Raw genomic sequence first — 17,915 nt, 5'->3', positions numbered from 1 at the left:
GCTGACCATCTCACAGGTCTGAGGAGCAGCCTCACTCTTTCTTGTCTACATTACTTAGTTAATTATGAGTTCAGCCTGCCCCAAATGAAAATTAATTCTTAAATTGGTTTAGTTATTGTTTCAATGGCTATACTCTTATTGTATGAACAATAATGGCGTGCAGGTTAAAACCTTCATATATTTGTTTTCAAATAAGTAAACTGGTTTAGTTGCATTGTTATTGCCAGTATATCATTCTTACAGAACAGCAGCCACGAGGTCAAAGGTGGCCTTAAAGGATAGTAGTTCAAAAGAGCGGTGTTATGCACATCGACTGTATGTGGCTGGTGCAGGACAAAAAGTGTCAAAAGAAAGAAGCCGCTTGCAACTCTAAAGACACTTAATTGGGCTAAGACACACTGTTTCAACCAACGAGTGGGTCTTCCTCAGGTCCTGGATCAGCTAAAGAACAGATGTAGGATGTTGGTGAATGTTTGACCCACAGAGCCAACAAGATTACATTGAGAGCATGGCACAGTGTGTTCAACTATGCTGCAAAGGAAACTTGTCTGTTTACGAGACCTGCTGAAAATGAAATGTAACAGTAGCACTACGAGTACCACAACTAGACTTTATGACATAAGAGTCTTAAAGTCAGTAAAAGTCATTTTAATTTACATTATTAAGCAAATTGTCACAGCATAGGAAAAATGTGTTGCTTTATTTGGCAAATAAAACACTGTCTCACTTTAATTTAACCATTATTTTAGATCAGTAACATTAAGTGAGCGATTAATTAACTTGAAGGTTCTTGTACACAGACTAGTGCAAACTATTAATACCTTGACCAAGTCTCTATAAAATCAGCTGACGTGACATGTCACAGCAACAGCTAACGCTTCTGAGGAAGACTGCAAGACGTTTAGCCGTCTAAACATGTCAAGGTACTAAAAGTTAATACTAGTCTGTATACAAGAACATTCAGGTTTATTTATCACGTTAAGACTAAATGAACCTTTTTGGGTTTGTCAGTGACATACAGTAATTATTTTGGCCTTAAGTGATGTAATAAATAAAGTGACTCAATGCTGTAGGTTTATGTTGCACTTCAGAATAAAACATAGGTTATAAATGGGACAAAATATCAATTTTAGACATCATTAAAATCCATTTCAGGGTTTCTTTTCAAATATCAGTCAAACTGCTATTGCCAAATCCCGTTCCCTAAATGATTGTATGATGAAATTTTTTTTAAATAATGCTTTTGTGACAAGAACCACAGTGTCACAGTTGTCTTTAAATGTTCATGGACAAATGACAATTCAATGTCAGCTGCTCTATAAAAAAGAAATAATGAGACAAATTATGGTTACATTTATTTAGATTTTTTTACAAAATCATGTCTGAATCATCATGCAATTGGGACTTTTCCGCATATACTCCCTGTCCAGTACTGTCTGCAGGAATGGAATATTGTATCCAGTTGTATTAATACTCAGGATTTTAAGCAGCATCACTATTTCTTCAATTCTACATGGCACTATTTCTTCTTCTATTTTTTGGTTGGTATTCACATCAACATCCATCTCTCATATTCACCAATACACAGACCTACAGTCTATATAGTGTACATTCTTTAAAGGGCGCACACACACACACACACACGTATACACACACAGTGAAACCATATTTTCATCAAAAACATGTCTGCGAATGTCTTCATTTCCAGTTTAGTTTTGTTTTCCGTCACATGACAGTGCCTCGTATACCATCTGTGAATGTCCAGATGAGACGGCAGTAGAGGCTGAAGTGAATCATCACAGAGACCACCAGAGCCACCTTAGGAAAGGCACTTGATAGTGGCAGATACATTCTGATTGGCTGAGTTATTATTTGTTGTGGTTAGTGAGCTCCTCTTCCCTTTTGTGACCGAGGGAAGAGAGGTTTAAGAATACTGCTGTGTGAATTTCTGGTGGAACTCCTTGACTTTGTTCAGCAATATCGTCAGCTTGTCCTTCGGTGGCAAGATGGTCATTCTGGAGGGGAAGGGGGGGGCGAAAAGAAGGACAGAAATTAAGTGTGAACCAGGTGATGTAACAACAGGAAATGCCTCGGTTGAAAGTGAAATTCACATTTATTGTACAAAAAAGGATAATGCAACTCTTATTGACTCTTAATTAATGAATTAGTCAATCGTCACTAAAATCAATCAGCATGAAGTCTTCTCTTAAGCAAATATCTGCACAATATATTTGGGTTTTGGTTTGACAAATAAAGTCATATCGACGACATCAATTTAGGCATAAGAGCTAGGGCAAAAAGTTTTAATGATCAAACAATGACTAGTCATTAAAAAATAAACAGATTAATCAGTAATGGAAATAATTGTTTATTGCAGCCTGAGAAGAGAGTTATATTTCATAAAGTGTAACCTACCTGAAGTGGTAGGTTCCATCCTTCTGGCCAAAGCCGCTTCCAGGTACGAGGCAGATCCCCGTCTCCTCCAGCAACTTCATGCAGTAAAACATATCAGGCTGCTGACCTTTGTCCTAACAAAGAGGAAAAGAAATGTTTGGCGCCAGTGGATGGCTTATACTCAGGTGCAATGGAACTTCTTTGAGGTGCAAGAATTTGATCAGGAATCCAGGTACTTTTTTTATTTTGATAAGTGCAGTTTTGCTGGAACTCACAACCTTCATAATATACTGCTGTGTGTCCTATTTTGAAAGCACATTTTGTTTTTGGATTCATCCATTCAATCCATTTAAAGCAGAATTGGGATGAAATTGAAGCAGACACTGCTCCTTTGAGCATCTCTTCATAAACAATAGTCCATTCCTGTACTTGTATCATACAATTGTGTAGCCAGAATTATTATACGCTTCAGTATTTTCCTCTAAAGTTAATACATTTTTACTATGTTAATAATCGTATTCTTCACTTTCAAGGCAACAATTTTCATGCGTTACAGGGTTAAGGCTCATTTATGCTCTACGTTACATACGCATACGGATGGAGCCTTCTGTCCGTACTCTGCGTACATTACGTACGTAATTCTGCACGTATCCTGCAAGCTTGCGGATGCGTACCAAACGGACAGAACGGAGCATTACTACCGAAGATCACGGGGGGCGCATAGCCAACAGTTCACTTTCTGTACATTTGTTTACAAACACAAACAAAAGACATAATACTTTAGAAAATGTCTTAACTTTTGAGCAGAGGTTTTTACGAGTTGGTACAAAATTACATACACATTTACATGTTGAACTTTGGTGCTCATGTCTATTAATGTGCGCTGTCCCTTTTAAATAAAGAAATCTAAATGTATCTATCTATCGATGAAGTTACACGGTCGGGGGACAGAGACATACAACTACATCAGAGCAGCATGAGCGGGGATCGCACGGGGAAGAATGTCAGCTAGACGGCAGCAATAGAGAAGTGATGTCCACCTCACAGACCCCCGCTGTCTATAATACAGCCTCTAGTTTAGCCTCTTCCATCGCTATGGTATTTACGCATGGAATTGGAGCATAAATGAGCCTTTAGTCCATCAGAGTTGCACACAGGCTTTGAATATGAACATTTCCTTTAGAAGCACAGTAGAAACTGAAGGTTGATGTGAATATGCACACAATTGGAAGAGTACTATGGCTTAAAAGATTTTGTAAACCTAAAAATCCTACTGAGCAGTCAACCTTGGGACATAATTGAAACCACAAGCTATTGGAAATCATTTGTTCCCTTTAGCAAGCAGGGAGTTGGATGCACTGAGTACAGAAGCTGCTTAGAGAGTAATTTAATGCAGTGCAGGAGAGTACAGGATGTTGGTCTTATATTTCTTTTAATGAGTATTTAAAAAGGTGGAGTCAGCGATTCTGGAGAATGCTTGTTGTCAAAATCATTGAATATCTCCTCATGATCCAGTACTTTGTAGAATTGTTAATTTTCCGTTGTTAAAACACAACCTAGGCTCTGTAAACAGGCATGTTGCTAGCTAGTGGGCCCCCTTTTTTTACAGGGCCTAAGCTACGTATTAACACTGGATTTTTTTTTTCAGCACACACAGTACGTACAGGTAGCGGATTGTGGGGAGATATTCAACAATTTTGACAGAAAAATATTTTGTCAACAAGCATTCTCCAAAAGAATTGCTTACTCCACCTTTAATGCCATCTAGTGAGGAGTATTTCATTGAGGGGAAAAGAGGCAATGCAGAAAAATAATATCATTATAAGTGGACCAACTAACAAGGAGTATATTGGTTGGAGTATTGAGTCAAAGTGATTGCATAACTATCCATTCTTTTTCCTCTCTTTTTTTTGCTGCTCCCGATCAATGGATTGTCCTCGAAGCGACATAACACAGTCAAACTTGAATCACTGAAACATTTATTGGAGACAGATGAGGACTGACCTTGGCCTCTTTGACAGCCTTTTCAGGGATGGATATGGAAGGGAAGGAGTACATGGCGCCCTGCACAGGGTTGCAGCTGAGGCCTTCCACGGTATTGAGAACCTGCTCGGTGAGCTTGGCCTTCTCTGCTAAGGCACTTAAGGTTTTTGTGCGCTCCTGGATGTGGGAAAGAGAGAGAGAAAGAATAGAAAATATACACACAAGAGAGGACAGAGAGAAAAAGAGAGGGGGTGTTACTAGAATCGAGAAAACACACGGTCGCAACAACAATTTGTGATGCCTGGGATCGAGTGTAGCAGAATGTTTTATCTCATGTAGCAATTCCTTGTATTTGTAAAAGAGCTCAAAGCGGCCTGGAGAAAGATCTTAGCCGCAGGAAATAGTCTGTCTTTCTGGAAAGAGTATCATCTTTGACTGTCTTTACGTCATCCACTTTCTCAGTTTTAACAAGTGAAACAATGCTTTTTCTGAACAACATTTTCAGCTTGAATTTTTCTAGACTACAGTGAATGCCATGAGACCGACACACGGCCTTGACGCATATCGTACAATAAAGTACAAACAGATCGTGTGAATATCATGAGGGAAAACAAAGCATCTTTTTACCCACAAGAACATTTCATAGCTACAAAAACATTGTGACTTTAACTACTATGTAATAGTCTTCTACAGCAGCTCATGCAAGTTGTAACTAATGAGCTGAACTAAACTATTACACATTGACCACGATTATGATTGTTGTCTTGTAGCATTAAAACAAGGTCGAGCAACAACATGTACATGCACCGGACAGTATTCAGTGTGATGTTAACATTTGTTTAAACAGAAAACTCATAGAAAAGCCAAATAAAGCGACAAAAAAGTTAAATCCATAATCAATAGCAATGTACTGACAGCGTATTGCATAGAGTCTGTAAAGTGATACTGGCGTCAGTGTATTGACAGTGTACAATAGGAGATCATGTCGCAGTGTATTGATTAATCCGTCCCAACTCTACTGCAGATAAGCGAGGAGGGTGTTGAGTCGTAGACTGTGTACCTTGATGAAGTTTTCATAGGAGGGTTCTCCAGGCTGTGGAGGGTTGACCACCAGGTCCATCAGAGCCTGTCCAGGAACGGGAGGACACAGACGGACAGAGACAAGCTTTAACAGCTGGGCCTTCACTTCCTCGTCCATGTTGATAATCTCCATGTAGCCTCCGCGGAAGCCACACCTACGAGAGAGAAGGGGGAGAAAACGTTAGGATTTGACAGCGTAGCCCACGAAAATATGTGTGAGAAAAAAACATATAAAGATACAAAAAAATTGTTGTCAACATTCTTTTTACAAGGTCCGATTGATTAATCCCAGCCTGAAAATAAAATTGACTTACTCTCCCATGTAACACTTGGAGGTGGAGTGGAAAGATGCCAGTTCCACTGTATCGGAGTACTCCGGCCCCATGTCAAACAGAACCTTCTTAAACGAGTGGAACTGGCAACCTTCGGCATACACATTATCCTGGTACACCTGAGGGATAAGGACATAAAGACATGCGTCATGGGGATACAAAAAATAAGAAATAAATAGAGAGAGTGGATGTTTAAAGAGACGCAGTGACGGTACCTCATCAGCCATGAGGAAGAGACGTTCCTTTGCTGCAAATCGGATTACATCCTCGATGCACTGTCTGCTCTGAACCTGACCTGTGAATAAGGAGAAGGCTCATTATTGAGAGGCGGGCAGCTGTGTCTATTTGCTGCCATCTTGTGGCTGTTCTGTGGGTGGTGCATGAAGACAAAAGGCGGAGACGAAATAATGTGAACACCACATGCAGAAAGGATCTAATGTTGTTTCCGGCCTAGTCGATGAAGTTAGTTTAATTATTTTTTGTTTGTTTTCATAATTCCCCCTCCCCCTCATGTTTCTTGTCTCGTTCTCTGTAAACTATCAAATGGCCTCAAAATGATTGATGACATTATGTAAATCTTAGAATTATGGTCATATCCTCTTATAATTTTGAAATGCATCAGTACAATACTTGCTAAATTGAAAAAGATTCTTGAGGTCTCGAGGTCCACCACGTACTAGTCTATTCTTGGGCTTTCAACCACATCTTGCAGTTGCCATGGAGAGAGCTCAGTTGTCATCATGTCATGACAACTGAAGACTAATGTTAGGCCCTGTGACAAGCATTTAAGCTGGCTCCATGACAACTATTGCAAACTCCATTCACTGAGGCCATTACAATGCAGTTGAAAGCCCGACTAAAGCCATTAAGTCGACCTTGAGCTAAATCATAATAACATATGCCAAACATATGCCAAAGTTTATTGCTCAAATTAAATCAGCGGAAAAAATACGAATACAACATTTAATAGTAGGAATACATCTTTAACCTAACCTTTGTTAAGTCAAAATTAAAGTCCTAAACATTTCATGATTATTTGTCTATACCCCAAAACTAATGCAAAGACTGGCAAACTAGCAAGCCGATACCCCAAAGTAAGTGAAGGAGACTTTACCGGTGGGGTTTCCAGGGTTGATGACACACAAGGCTCGGGGGTTACAGTGGCGGCGGGCTTCATCCAGGGAGCGCTGCAGCTCGTCAATGTCCATGCTCCAGCAGTTCTCCTCATTAAGGTAATAGTTGATCTGAATGGCGCCCAGTTCGGCCAGAGCAGCCGAGTACAGGGGATACTGAGGTATTGAGATCATGACGCCTGTGCGACCCGCGCCTTCACCGCACACCAACAGCTTCAGCATGGTCTACAAGGAAGAGAAGGGACATGATGTCAGCTCAACAGTTATGACAACATACATCTAATTTAACAGTCACCTTCTCTGTGTGACTGTGTGGCTTTAACATTAGAGTAAAAGATAGTGGAAATAGGATGCACTATTGCATCTGTGTTTTGGCTTGAAGCTGTGATCACAGCATACAATGAGTTGTCTTTTAATAGAACTCATCGTGCTGTCAGTTTCAAAGGGGCTCATATGATTAGATCCAATTCAGTAGGTCAGAGTTGCCTCAAGGGAATCTTGATGGAGATGATCAACAACTGCTATACAAAATCCAGCTTAACTGCTTTGTTTACAACCATTTATCAAATATTTGTATTGGTGTACAGTTGCAACAGTCTACAAACGTGTTGAAATGAATCACTTTGAATAGCAAACAACAGTCTTAAACTACTTGACAGTTGTGAGTAATAGGTAAGAAAAAGGTTCATGTTCCATAATGTTTTGCTTATCTAATTTCAGCCCTTTGTTTTATGATTCATAATAGATAGTGTGATTTGTCCTTAAAACAATAAAATCATTGATAAAGGGTTGCCTTCAAAATACATCTCTTTTATATAAATTCACTGAATATCAATCATTGGGCCCTGTTTAACTCATTACTATTGGAGGGCTACTATTTTATTTCACTAAATATTTTGAAGAAAAAACAAAAATTCATGATTAAAGCCACAACAGAGACCGAGTCGTGTTTCACAGATGGGAGGCGATTTGTACCACAATGCCGTCGCTGGCCCCTGTGGTGAGGTATATGTCGTCTGGGTCGCAGGGCACGCCGCCATCCCTCCGCTCAATGTAGCGGGCCACGTCCTGACGCACAGAGTCGATGCCCTGACTGGCAGTGTAGGCACCTAAAGGGAGATTCATATGGGGGCGTTACAAGTTGCTATGACAACTTCAAAGCTTTGACACGAACATAACACCATCCTGAAAGAACACTCCAACACACAAGGAGTATAAAAATAGAGACCAAATGATGATTATTAGCAACTGGGGTTGTTATATAAAGCGTATTGTTCCCGCACAGGAACACCAACACACTCATACACACCCATACTGTTCCCTCCACAGGACTGCAGAATGCGGCGCGCTCTACTTTTAGCATCCTCAGGGAATGTGTTGTCATTCAGCAGTTCAGGGTAGGAGCACAGCGCCAAGACCTTGAAACAGAGAGAGGTGTGAGTGTAAAAAGATAGAAGAGGCCATTATGTAATCTCCTGTGCGAAAAAATGGCTGACACCAATTTAATTAAAAGAGAGGAGGAACTAAGTTTAATAGACGGTGACCAGTCAGAGTGAAGGTGCTAAATTTAGATGAGGGGTTGGGGGAAGTGCAAAAAGGAGCAAACCTGTCGGAAGAAAGTGATTGGCTGCTGGCCCATAGCGTGCGCATCGCCAATGTTGGCCTTGATGACCTCGACGAAAGGCTTCTTCATTCCCTGCAGAGCATAAGCACAACATAGAGATGATTTAACATCTGAAGAAAGGGGAAACAATAATAGCATTTGAACACGGGCTGTCCATTAAAGATGGAGTCAGGGATTTTGGAGCACACTTGTAGTCAAAATCAGTAAATATCTCCTCACGATATGCTTCCTCTCTGTACTGTGTGTGCCCCGAAAAGAAAATCCAGTGTTAATAAACAGCCTAGTATCTGTAAACAAGCATGTAAACAAAGGATATGTAAACAAAGGGGGTAGCAACATGCCAGTTTACAGAGCCTAGGCAGACAACAATGGGTCTCTAGAATCAAAGCTTTCACTGGCTGTGTAAAAGAGGCTAATTGACTCCTCCAACTCTAACTAACCTTACACCAACTGTAAAAGAGAATGGTGTTGGCCAATACACCCCCACTGTGCCCTTGACCCTGCGCTGTCACAAGTGCTTAGACACACACATACCTTTTCTATATAAACATTGAGGCTACCAAAAGGCTGAGAGCCAGCAGCTGCTGAGCACACAGCAGGTTTGGTGGTTACCTCAAAACAACTTAAAGGGACGGATGTGAACCAGTGACTTTCCCGCACTAAGGAAAGTAAGGACGCAGATGCACGCGCACATGTAGCAATGTGGCAACAAGGGCAAGGGGAGAAGAGGGGATGCAAACAAAGGAGACTAGCACAAGCAACTTTTCAGATTTCCAAATTCATCTACTGTGTCAAAGAAGTAACCTAACAGAGTTTCTTGATTCTTCAGGAAAGCCATGTTAGGTCAAGTCCATTGTACATTCTCTATGCTAACTTTATTCTACACCTATCACATGTACTTGCTAATGCTCCCTGATGCTATAAAGAGAAGAACAATGCTTCACTGACAGAAAAGTTTATGCAGAAGTGCATCTATTCGTGGACAACTTGTTCAATAAGGGTGGTTACAGTGCAGCAATGTAGCATTGAAACTATTTAGTAACGCAGGTATTTTGTGATTTGCCTTGATGCAGATAATGTGTGCAAACATGGAAACAGTTTTTGCAAAGTGCAAAGTACCTTATCTTACTTCTGACACATAAAAACAGAGACAGTGATTACACAAAGGCGTTTAACCTACCGAGTAAGAACATGTTGACAGCAAAGCAGCTGTTAAAATAATTAGGAGATTACCAAAATAAAATAGGGATTGATTTACTGCCTTCTAGGCCAATCATATAACGTTTCTGAAAGATCATCTCTTGAGTAGCTAATCAGAGCAGCACTGACGGAGAACAAACCGCAATACAGGCAGACTTATGCAAATAAAGAAGAATGCACATAAACACAAATTCTGTTAACACCAGATGTTAGGAACAGTGGGACACTGGAGCGGGGCCTAGAGTTGGACCTCACGCTGACACCCTGTGAAAATCCAAACAGGCTGTTGGATTTATTTGTCAGTTCCATCCAGTTCATGTGATTTGCGGAAGCTTGAGTGTCTGGCTCTCTTATTGGTCACATTGTAGGGGCGGCTCTCGGCCTGGACCAATACCAATGCAGCGGGAGAATAACACCCCTAGGTCAAAAGTACCGCCCCATTTTGCGATGAGGATCACATTGACCCCTGCTCCTGAGAACCAACTCGAAAGGCCTGTGCTTTTTGTCCTCGGTCTCTAATAAAGCAGAGCAGCAAACAATGCTGAAGTCCTGGCAGAAAGGGGAAACTATGCTCTTGATGTAAAGCTCAGGCAGTATCTCTTTTTACTGCCAAGGCGTCATAAAGGGAAACCTTTAAGGAGTGGCGCAAAACAGTGCGAGCGGTTTTAAATCATGTTTAACTGTTAAAGTTCAGATAATGAACAAAGATGAAAAACAAGAACAAAAAAAAACATGATAATTCTCAGGAAAACAATGCAAAGTTCACTTAATGCATTATAAATAAAAACTATCGATTCAACAATGGTAAAAACATTTCTAGGAGGTTTGCATATTGCTATTATTCTGTCAGAACACGTTGACAGAATGTGACAAAATCTGGCTTTGTGTGTCTGTGGTCTTTCCCAATGGAGACACTCCTAAAAGAGCCCCATTCACCATCATAGCAGCTCATTACGACAAACAAAGACCGCAATTTAATTGCTGTATAAGTGAAGCCTTCATCCGTGCAATCTGTAACCACTGCAGAACGTTGGCTCAAAGTCTTGTTATCTTTCTGTTCCCCGTTTGGAAAAGCTATGAAGAACCCAACACAGCTCTAGTATGAAAGGGGAAAATAACGAGAACAAGGCCGTACTTGTGTCAGAAAGTGAGAGAAGAAGAGAGTGAAGATCTCGGTTCTACATAAACAAGGTGTGTAGGAAACTGAATCAGGGGGATCAGTGTGAGCGTTTGTGTCATAAATTCACGGAACAAAAGAAAGAATATCACAGTGACCTGTTTCCCAAAGTAATCCAAAACCATCCAGACCGCAGGTTGAAAGGGAGGTGTTTGTAAAAGGAAGGGGAGTGTGTTATTGTGCAATAAACTATCAAGTTTTTTGTGCATCTGAAAACTGCTAAATCCAATTGAAAAGGATTGTAGATACAATGTTAGGGGCACATTTTTGCCTTCTGACCTCGTCTTGCACTATTAAAAAGAATGGCAGCCCAGTCAAGGAACAAGGGAATTGCTGTTCTTCCTCTGGCCTAGAAGGGAATGTGTTAACCAAAACGTTCTCCAACAGTTGTAAAAAAGGTATGGTAATATCCTTGCTTCTCCTCTTAAAATGCTCCTATCCCAAATAAGTGTTTTCACTGGGTTTTACATGCTGAATGCAACTGTGATTTTAGTCTTGTGACAGTGACTTTAGTGCTTTTGGAACATAGATTTGATTAACGCCTGATCAAAATGTTGTAAATAATATCATTTAGAAAGTGGGGGATCAGCTGTAGATACATGTTAGTCAATGCAAACAGGTGGCAAAGTCTGCCATTGAGCCATTTGGTTAAAAAGGTCACTACTGTCATTACAGTTCCTGCTGGCACATGATGCTGTTCCTTTCACCTGTGCAAGAACCTGTTTGCATACTCATCTCTTCCTGAGCAAAGCACACAAGACAGTTGTTATACCAGACTGCACTTGGTACACCGACAGCTGGCTGCCACATCACCATAAACTGTGAAAAAGCAAAAGGCCTCGACAGAGCTTTTCTTTCAAAAAATTAAATAAAATAAACATACAAATGGTTTGTATTTATATGGGCTGGACAGGGCCTACAATGTGCAAAACTAAACCAATTTATACTATGGATTAAAAGAGTGGATTTAAAATGCTGCACAAGAGCTAGGAAGGTAATAACAAAGGATCCTACTGATTACTAGACGTTTGAGAGGATTACTCACTACATAGATTAACAGTCGTAGGCTGATGAAATGAAAGGTAAAACAGTATCAGCCAGGTTGGACACTAAGGACTGCTGGAGGGAAAGTGAGGCGACAGATATTGTGCATCTCAAGCGGGTCAGACAGCGAGACACAGATATAACAGAAAAACAAAGTTTCTGGTTTAGACTATGGACTTTCACCTCGGTCTCACTGAATATCTTTCCATAAGCAACTGTGGTTTTAACAAGAGGGGGTCGAAAAGACAACTTAATAAAACATCAAGAACGGCTTCAACGCAGGTTAGAGATTAACATTAAGCCACAAACTGATCCGGATCACACCAGTTTATATCTTCTCGGACATTATAAACCTATTGAGGAATAACTGACTAATTGATGGACTTTGATAGGAGGGTGTGTAAGCACGCAGCAAAGTCAGTGCTGCTTAGACACTTTTTAGTTTTCTTTGGGGCCATGTTTAGAGCATAACCAGGAATAGAAACCTGCTGATCTGCCATTATGTGGACTGAAAGACGCTGATTGGATTAATTCTCAGCCTCCCCCCACAACAAAAACCACAAGCATTTATCAGCAACAAGAAAAAACATGCAGAGCCAACTGTTAACGGTCTGCAATGGGGATGTTCGATTTAGTTATTTTTTTTAAGAGAATTAACATTTAAACAAGCATTATGTGTAAGTACTCAATGTGGCAAGTCCTGACAATTCCCTAACTGGCTATATAGCACTGTAAGGTGGAGTACTGTACTACATGTCTTTAGATGTATAATAAGCTGGGAAAACCGGCTCACGTGGCTTTACAAACAGGTGTAGTCTTTTGCCAGTGTGTACAAAGCCTCTAATTGGCTGATGCAATGAAAGACAGAATACAAATTGCATTCCACACGCACAGAAGTAGAGCTTTCAAGGAGACATGATGGAATACAAAACACATACAAATAACGCTCCATAGATTCTACAGGTGGTGCTAAACACTGACATCAGCATGTACAAACCTGAGAGAGCTCCCTCTCCAGCTCCACAGCCCGCTGCACGATGGGCCCCCGCACGGCATACTCCACCATCTTCACCGTGGGGTTCATGGTGTCGATGGTCAACACCTTGGCCCGGGACGTCACTCCGTTCTCGGACATTTTCTGCTTGGGGAGCCCGTGCCGCGTCGAACTCAGACTGGATAAAGCTCTGCCGGGAGAGGAGGAGGACATAGGGGGAGATGTGAGTGAGCGGACCCCGCCGCCACCGGCTAGCAACAAGTCGCTTCGCCCGAGGCTCAAAAGCCGGACGTTTCTGGGGGAAAGCAGCTGCATCCGCGTGGCTGACATGGTACTACACACGGAACCTTCGTTCAAACTAGTTGGGCAACTTTAGAGAGCCTCTTTGGTGCCGAGCGACAAGGCTGCACCGCACCACCAGTTGCTTCAGGGGAAAATGAAGTTTTGCAAGTGGAGCCTCCTAAAAAACGAGGGAGCGCTTAGACCTTTGGACCGCTCACTGGGCGAAGTACAAATGAGTTCGACTGCACTGTGATAAAGGGTTGTCTCTCTTCGTCCACGTACGCGGACTAAACGCGTCTCCCACTGAAATGAACTGATGGGGTTTGTTCAGCGCACACATGGAAACACAAACTACAGCCAGCCAGCGTATATCCCAGCCCCTTTGTGTGGCGTCGTGCACACCGTTATCCCACCCCCTCTCTCTCCTCCGTTATCTTACGCACCGTTAAGCCGTCAATCGGGCTCGGTTCTCCAGTTACCGAGCGCTAAACTGATTTTGGATGACTGACGTGTCTCTGTGTGAGGGATGGAACCAGGGAGCCTGAACTCTCCGTCTTCAACCAAGCAAAAGACTTTGAATTCTTCTACTTGTTGAACTGAACAATGATCCATGCCCCTCCTATTCCACATTCCCTGGCTGTGATGGGATGGCATAGACCAGTAAAACTCGTTGAGTAAAACTTTACAATGAAAGGACTGCAATAAATATCTTGAAATTATAAGTGTAGTTATTACGGCAAATTAATCATTAAACAATGCTGTCTGTGTTTCACAACTGCGACTAGTTTTATAGCATTATGTGTTGTGGAATACAGAATTGTTAAATCATCTGAAGCAATGGTTGTTTATTGTATAGCCTACTATGAGTAACAGAAGAAATATCCTGTCAGATGTTGTAGTGTATTTTGTTATGACACATTCTAAGATTACTGATAATCAGGAGATTGTTTAATTACATACATAATTAACTATAAGGGGAGCCTGGAGCAGCTCTCGTGGGTATATGTGTGTGCAAGATAGGAACGTGGATTGCTTAAGTTGAGGAAGCCTGAAGGCTGATCTGTAGATCATTCAAATTGTACACAATAGAGGGCTCCGAGAAGGTCCTTGGTGGGGGCAATTTAGGACAGTTTGGTTAAGATTTAACAGCTAATTTATTGGCCCCTGGCTAAAGGGATTGTCCTAAAGTTACTGAATCAGACTTCCTGGCCCCAAATGGCATATCACCTTCAGGTGATGATTACCCCAGATGTCCTCTGAAACCGTAGGTCAGAGTTAGTTAGGGTCCACCAATCAGGAGTTAGGCGAGGTGGAGCTTACTGACCTAAGGACCAATCAACTCACTACCAACGCCGTTTTTCTGAGTAAAGGCCGGAAAATATACTGCAATGTCTTTAGTTTAGTGCCCACTGTGTCGATGTGAATAAACCACTCAATGACAGGAGAAGAGGAGAAGTAATCAACTATATTTAGCCCAAACAAACAAACAATTTCAGAATTTTGCAACATGGCAAAACAACCAACAGAAGGCACTTATTTATCCCAGTGTAACATGTCCACGTATTTCTCTTTTTACATTTTTGAAATACAATGCAATCCTTGTGGTAACATTAGTATTCAGTGAGTCTGACCAGATGTCATTCATGTGACAGGAAACAGCCACAAACACAATTGTGGCACACAGACAACATCAAGGCTCAAGGCAGGTCACTTTGGTACGAGTCGAGATATTCAATTGTTTTTTTTGTTTTTCGTCAGTTTCACATTCTTCAGCAGTAGTTTCAGCAAAATTTTGACAGAAGCTGATCTTTATACCTCTAAAATCTAGAGCTTTCACTCAATATTGAAGTTGTTACTGTTTGCACTCATTGATTTAAGATAAAGGAAATATCTAAATATGAGCGGCTGTCACATGTAAAATAATATAACTGCTGTATTATGAGGTCAAAGATGGTTTACCGAACATTAAGATGTTCTAACAAAGTAAATAGTTTGTGGTGGAGTCAGCGATCCTTACAACCCTTGTTGTCAAAAGAACTATTCGTCAAAATCACTGAATATCTCTTCAAGATCACCTGTGTGTGTGCGCGTTCAAAAAAGCCTAGGCTCTGTAAACAGGTAGGTTAACTACACAAAGAGTATGTAAAACAAACATGCATTACAGAGCCTAGGCTGTGTATAAACACTGGATTTTTTTTCAGCACACAGTACACACAGTACAGAAAGGTATCGGATCATGAGGAAATATTCACTGATTTCGACAAAGTGATCTTGACAACAAGCATTCTGCAGAATCTCTGACTCTTAATTAAAACCCAGTGGCTGCCACTATATCAGAGAGAGTTTGTAAGGCCACCGTACGCAGTGCAAAAGTGGGCACGGACAGGGGCATGAGCAGGAAGAGCCGGTGCTGTGGTGTCTGAAGTCCAAAGCTTTTGCACTCTTCTGTAACCAGATAGCACTGCAGCGGCTGGTGGGAGAATCCGAGGGAGAAGTCTTCAGTGTTGTTGCCTCTTTGAGCCCTCTCCTCGGGGGAGACACACAGGGTCTCCTCCTGGCTGAAGTAGCGCGTGGTGCTGAAGATGTAGAAGAGCTTCAGAAGCTCCCAGCAGCGGGCCTTGGAGGGCGAAGCAGGGTCGCTAGTGGTGGAGGCCCGCACACAGGAGACAGAGCGACGCGTTTCACGGTTGATGAGGAGAAGGGCCAGCACGTCTTTGCGCAGGGACACAGATCCTGGTAGGCAGCGCTCTCCTACAGCCAGGCAATCTCTCAGGGTCTCCACCAGGGGCGTCCAGAAGCGTCCCACTAGCCCACTCTCTGCGCCGTGTAGGGAGGGGGTCGGCCCGCACAGCACGCACACGTCCGCCCCGGGCAGCAGCTGGAAGCGGAGCAGGCGGTGGGCCACGGTGGGGCTGCCCTGAGGAAGGAAGACGGGGTAGTCACAAGAGGCCGAACCAGAGGCAGAGAGGGAGCGTATCAAAGCGGAGAGCAGCACCACTTCCTGAGGTGCCAGGAGCCACCACTTCTCGGTGGCAGAAGCTATCCGCCCCTGGACCACCAGGCAGCCGAACTCGCTGCCAGCCGCCTGGGCAAAGCCATCTAAGGCCTCTTGAAGCAGAGCAGGGTTAGGGGGCAGCAGGGAGTCAGCGCAGTGTGTCAGGTTGCCCAGGATGCCCTCCTCTTCTTGTCTCTCATCCAACAGCTGGTCAATGAGGCAGAAGCAGGACCGCAAGTCCCTCTTCAGCCTCTCAACGTTCCGGACATTGGCCAGCTCGTCCTGGCCCAGCACCAGCACCATGCAGTTCCACACATTCTCCAGGAGGCGTTGTAAACGGACATCATCCTCCTCTTTGCTGCTACTGCTTCTACTCGCACCATCTTGTCCGCCTCCTCCACTCACAGCGATGAGCATCATGTCCTGGAAGACCCTCCACACCACCTTACCCCCGCCTTCGGTCTCACAGCAGGACAGCACCACGTCCTGACCACCGCCGAACATGTGGACACCGTTCAAGGAGCCGATGACAGAGAAGGGCAGCTGCTTGGAGGCTCCCCGCGTGAACAGAGGAACCCCGCTGGAGGCTGTGAGGCAAAGGAGCTGTGTTGAACCATCCTGGAGCATCCTCCTCGTGTGGGCTTTAAACTATAGCTGTGGTCCACTCGTAGAATATTTTTTTATCTGCAGTGGATTATTTAGACAGTCAACTAAGGGTTTTCATTTAGCGGATTGTATAAAATTGATACGTTTGATCAGGCCAGTTAACAGTTAATACTCTGGTTCAATCGTTGCATCAGTTCGGTCGCGTGACGTTACCGGTGAGCGTTAGCATCACCCCTTTCCCCGCAGCAGTTGGCGGTACCGCGTACAAACAACGACGACAAGACATAAAAAGGATAACATGCAGCAAACCTATCTACAGCCGGACAAGACACACGTCCACATGCTAGGTTAACAAAAAGGAGTTACCGTCGTTTCCCCAGTAACGCTTTCCCATGATTCATTCTTCAGACTACAGTGAGGGCCGTTTATTTCGGCTGGTCGAGCTGCAGTTATGATTTAGAAGCTCCCTTGTAAACGCTGAAGGAGCGGGACAACACAACCGACCTGGGTTCAGTCTCCGGATCTCGTGGAGCTGAGAAACCGTTGCATCACTCCTCGCGAGAGTTGAAAACCAATCTTTACTAACCATTCGCAGTCAAATCGATTAGGGTACTTGATTAATGGTAGGCTATTTTATAATTTTACTCTTATAATAGGTCTATGATGTGTTATCATTCTCTTGCCGCTGCTCTCTGTAATTGATATGTAAATGTATAAACATTTTCGACGCACTTATTGGAAGTCGCTTTGGATAAAACTTCAACTAAATAAAATGTAATGTAATCAAGTCACCACGATTAGAGTACAACTAATTCGACTGAAAGATGTTTATTGTAATGCTTTGTTTATTTATCTCTGTTTATGTTAACTATTGTCTAATGTATATTGTATCTATTTTATTTATTAGCTTGTCTTATTCTTCCTACTATATGGAGTACTTCTAATTTGTTTGTCATAATAATGTTAGGCCTATTTATTTAAATGACTAAGAATTTACTCAAGTTTTTCTTCTTTTTTTGCATTATGTTATGCTACTATATGGAGCCTCAACATGTATAATATTAAATGGAT

At 42.4% G+C, this 17,915-nt stretch overlaps 2 protein-coding genes across 4 annotated transcripts; both read right to left on the bottom strand.

Annotated features, from left to right (window-relative positions):
• Positions 1–1,320: 1,320 nt before the first annotated feature.
• gpt (glutamic--pyruvic transaminase) lies at positions 1,321–17,400 on the bottom strand. 3 transcript variants are annotated; one of them, XM_080034413.1, is made up of 12 exons: positions 17,211–17,400; positions 12,965–13,151; positions 8,529–8,618; positions 8,232–8,340; positions 7,898–8,031; positions 6,904–7,147; positions 6,005–6,084; positions 5,772–5,908; positions 5,438–5,612; positions 4,399–4,554; positions 2,416–2,528; positions 1,321–2,015 (listed from the first exon to the last, which is right to left on the bottom strand). In XM_080034413.1, the coding sequence occupies exons 1-12, from the start codon at positions 17,243–17,245 to the stop codon at positions 1,925–1,927; spliced, it is 1,551 nt and encodes a 516-aa protein (XP_079890539.1). In that variant the 5' UTR covers positions 17,246–17,400; the 3' UTR covers positions 1,321–1,924. The 3 variants fall into 3 exon arrangements, with proteins under 3 accessions (XP_079890539.1, XP_079890540.1, XP_079890538.1); XM_080034414.1 differs by lacking the exon at positions 17,211–17,400 and adding an exon at positions 13,687–13,929; XM_080034412.1 differs by lacking the exon at positions 17,211–17,400 and having other exon boundaries at positions 12,965–13,657.
• Positions 14,759–17,204, bottom strand: fuz (fuzzy planar cell polarity protein). The gene has a single exon (XM_080034415.1). The coding sequence runs from the start codon at positions 16,863–16,865 to the stop codon at positions 15,552–15,554; it is 1,314 nt and encodes a 437-aa protein (XP_079890541.1). The 5' UTR covers positions 16,866–17,204; the 3' UTR covers positions 14,759–15,551.
• Positions 17,401–17,915: the final 515 nt, after the last annotated feature.

Source organism: Ammodytes marinus, assembly GCF_949987685.1.
Source record: "Ammodytes marinus genome assembly, chromosome: 9".
Lineage (NCBI taxonomy): Eukaryota > Metazoa > Chordata > Actinopteri > Uranoscopiformes > Ammodytidae > Ammodytes > Ammodytes marinus.
This window is presented reverse-complemented; position numbering and strand designations above follow the sequence as displayed.

What these genes read in the sequence shown, in the direction of transcription:
- fuz (XM_080034415.1), bottom strand. Translation starts at nt 16,865, where the DNA reads ATGCTCCAGGATGGTTCAACACAGCTCCTTTGCCTCACAGCCTCCAGC.
- gpt (XM_080034412.1), bottom strand. Translation starts at nt 13,291, where the DNA reads ATGTCAGCCACGCGGATGCAGCTGCTTTCCCCCAGAAACGTCCGGCTT. An exon ending in GGGCCAGCGACGGCATTGTG is followed by an intron (nt 7,148 to 7,897) that starts GTACAAATCGCC and finishes TCTTCCTTGTAG; the next exon opens with ACCATGCTGAAGCTGTTGGT. An exon ending in GATGGAACCTACCACTTCAG is followed by an intron (nt 2,016 to 2,415) that starts GTAGGTTACACT and finishes CTTCCCCTCCAG; the next exon opens with AATGACCATCTTGCCACCGA.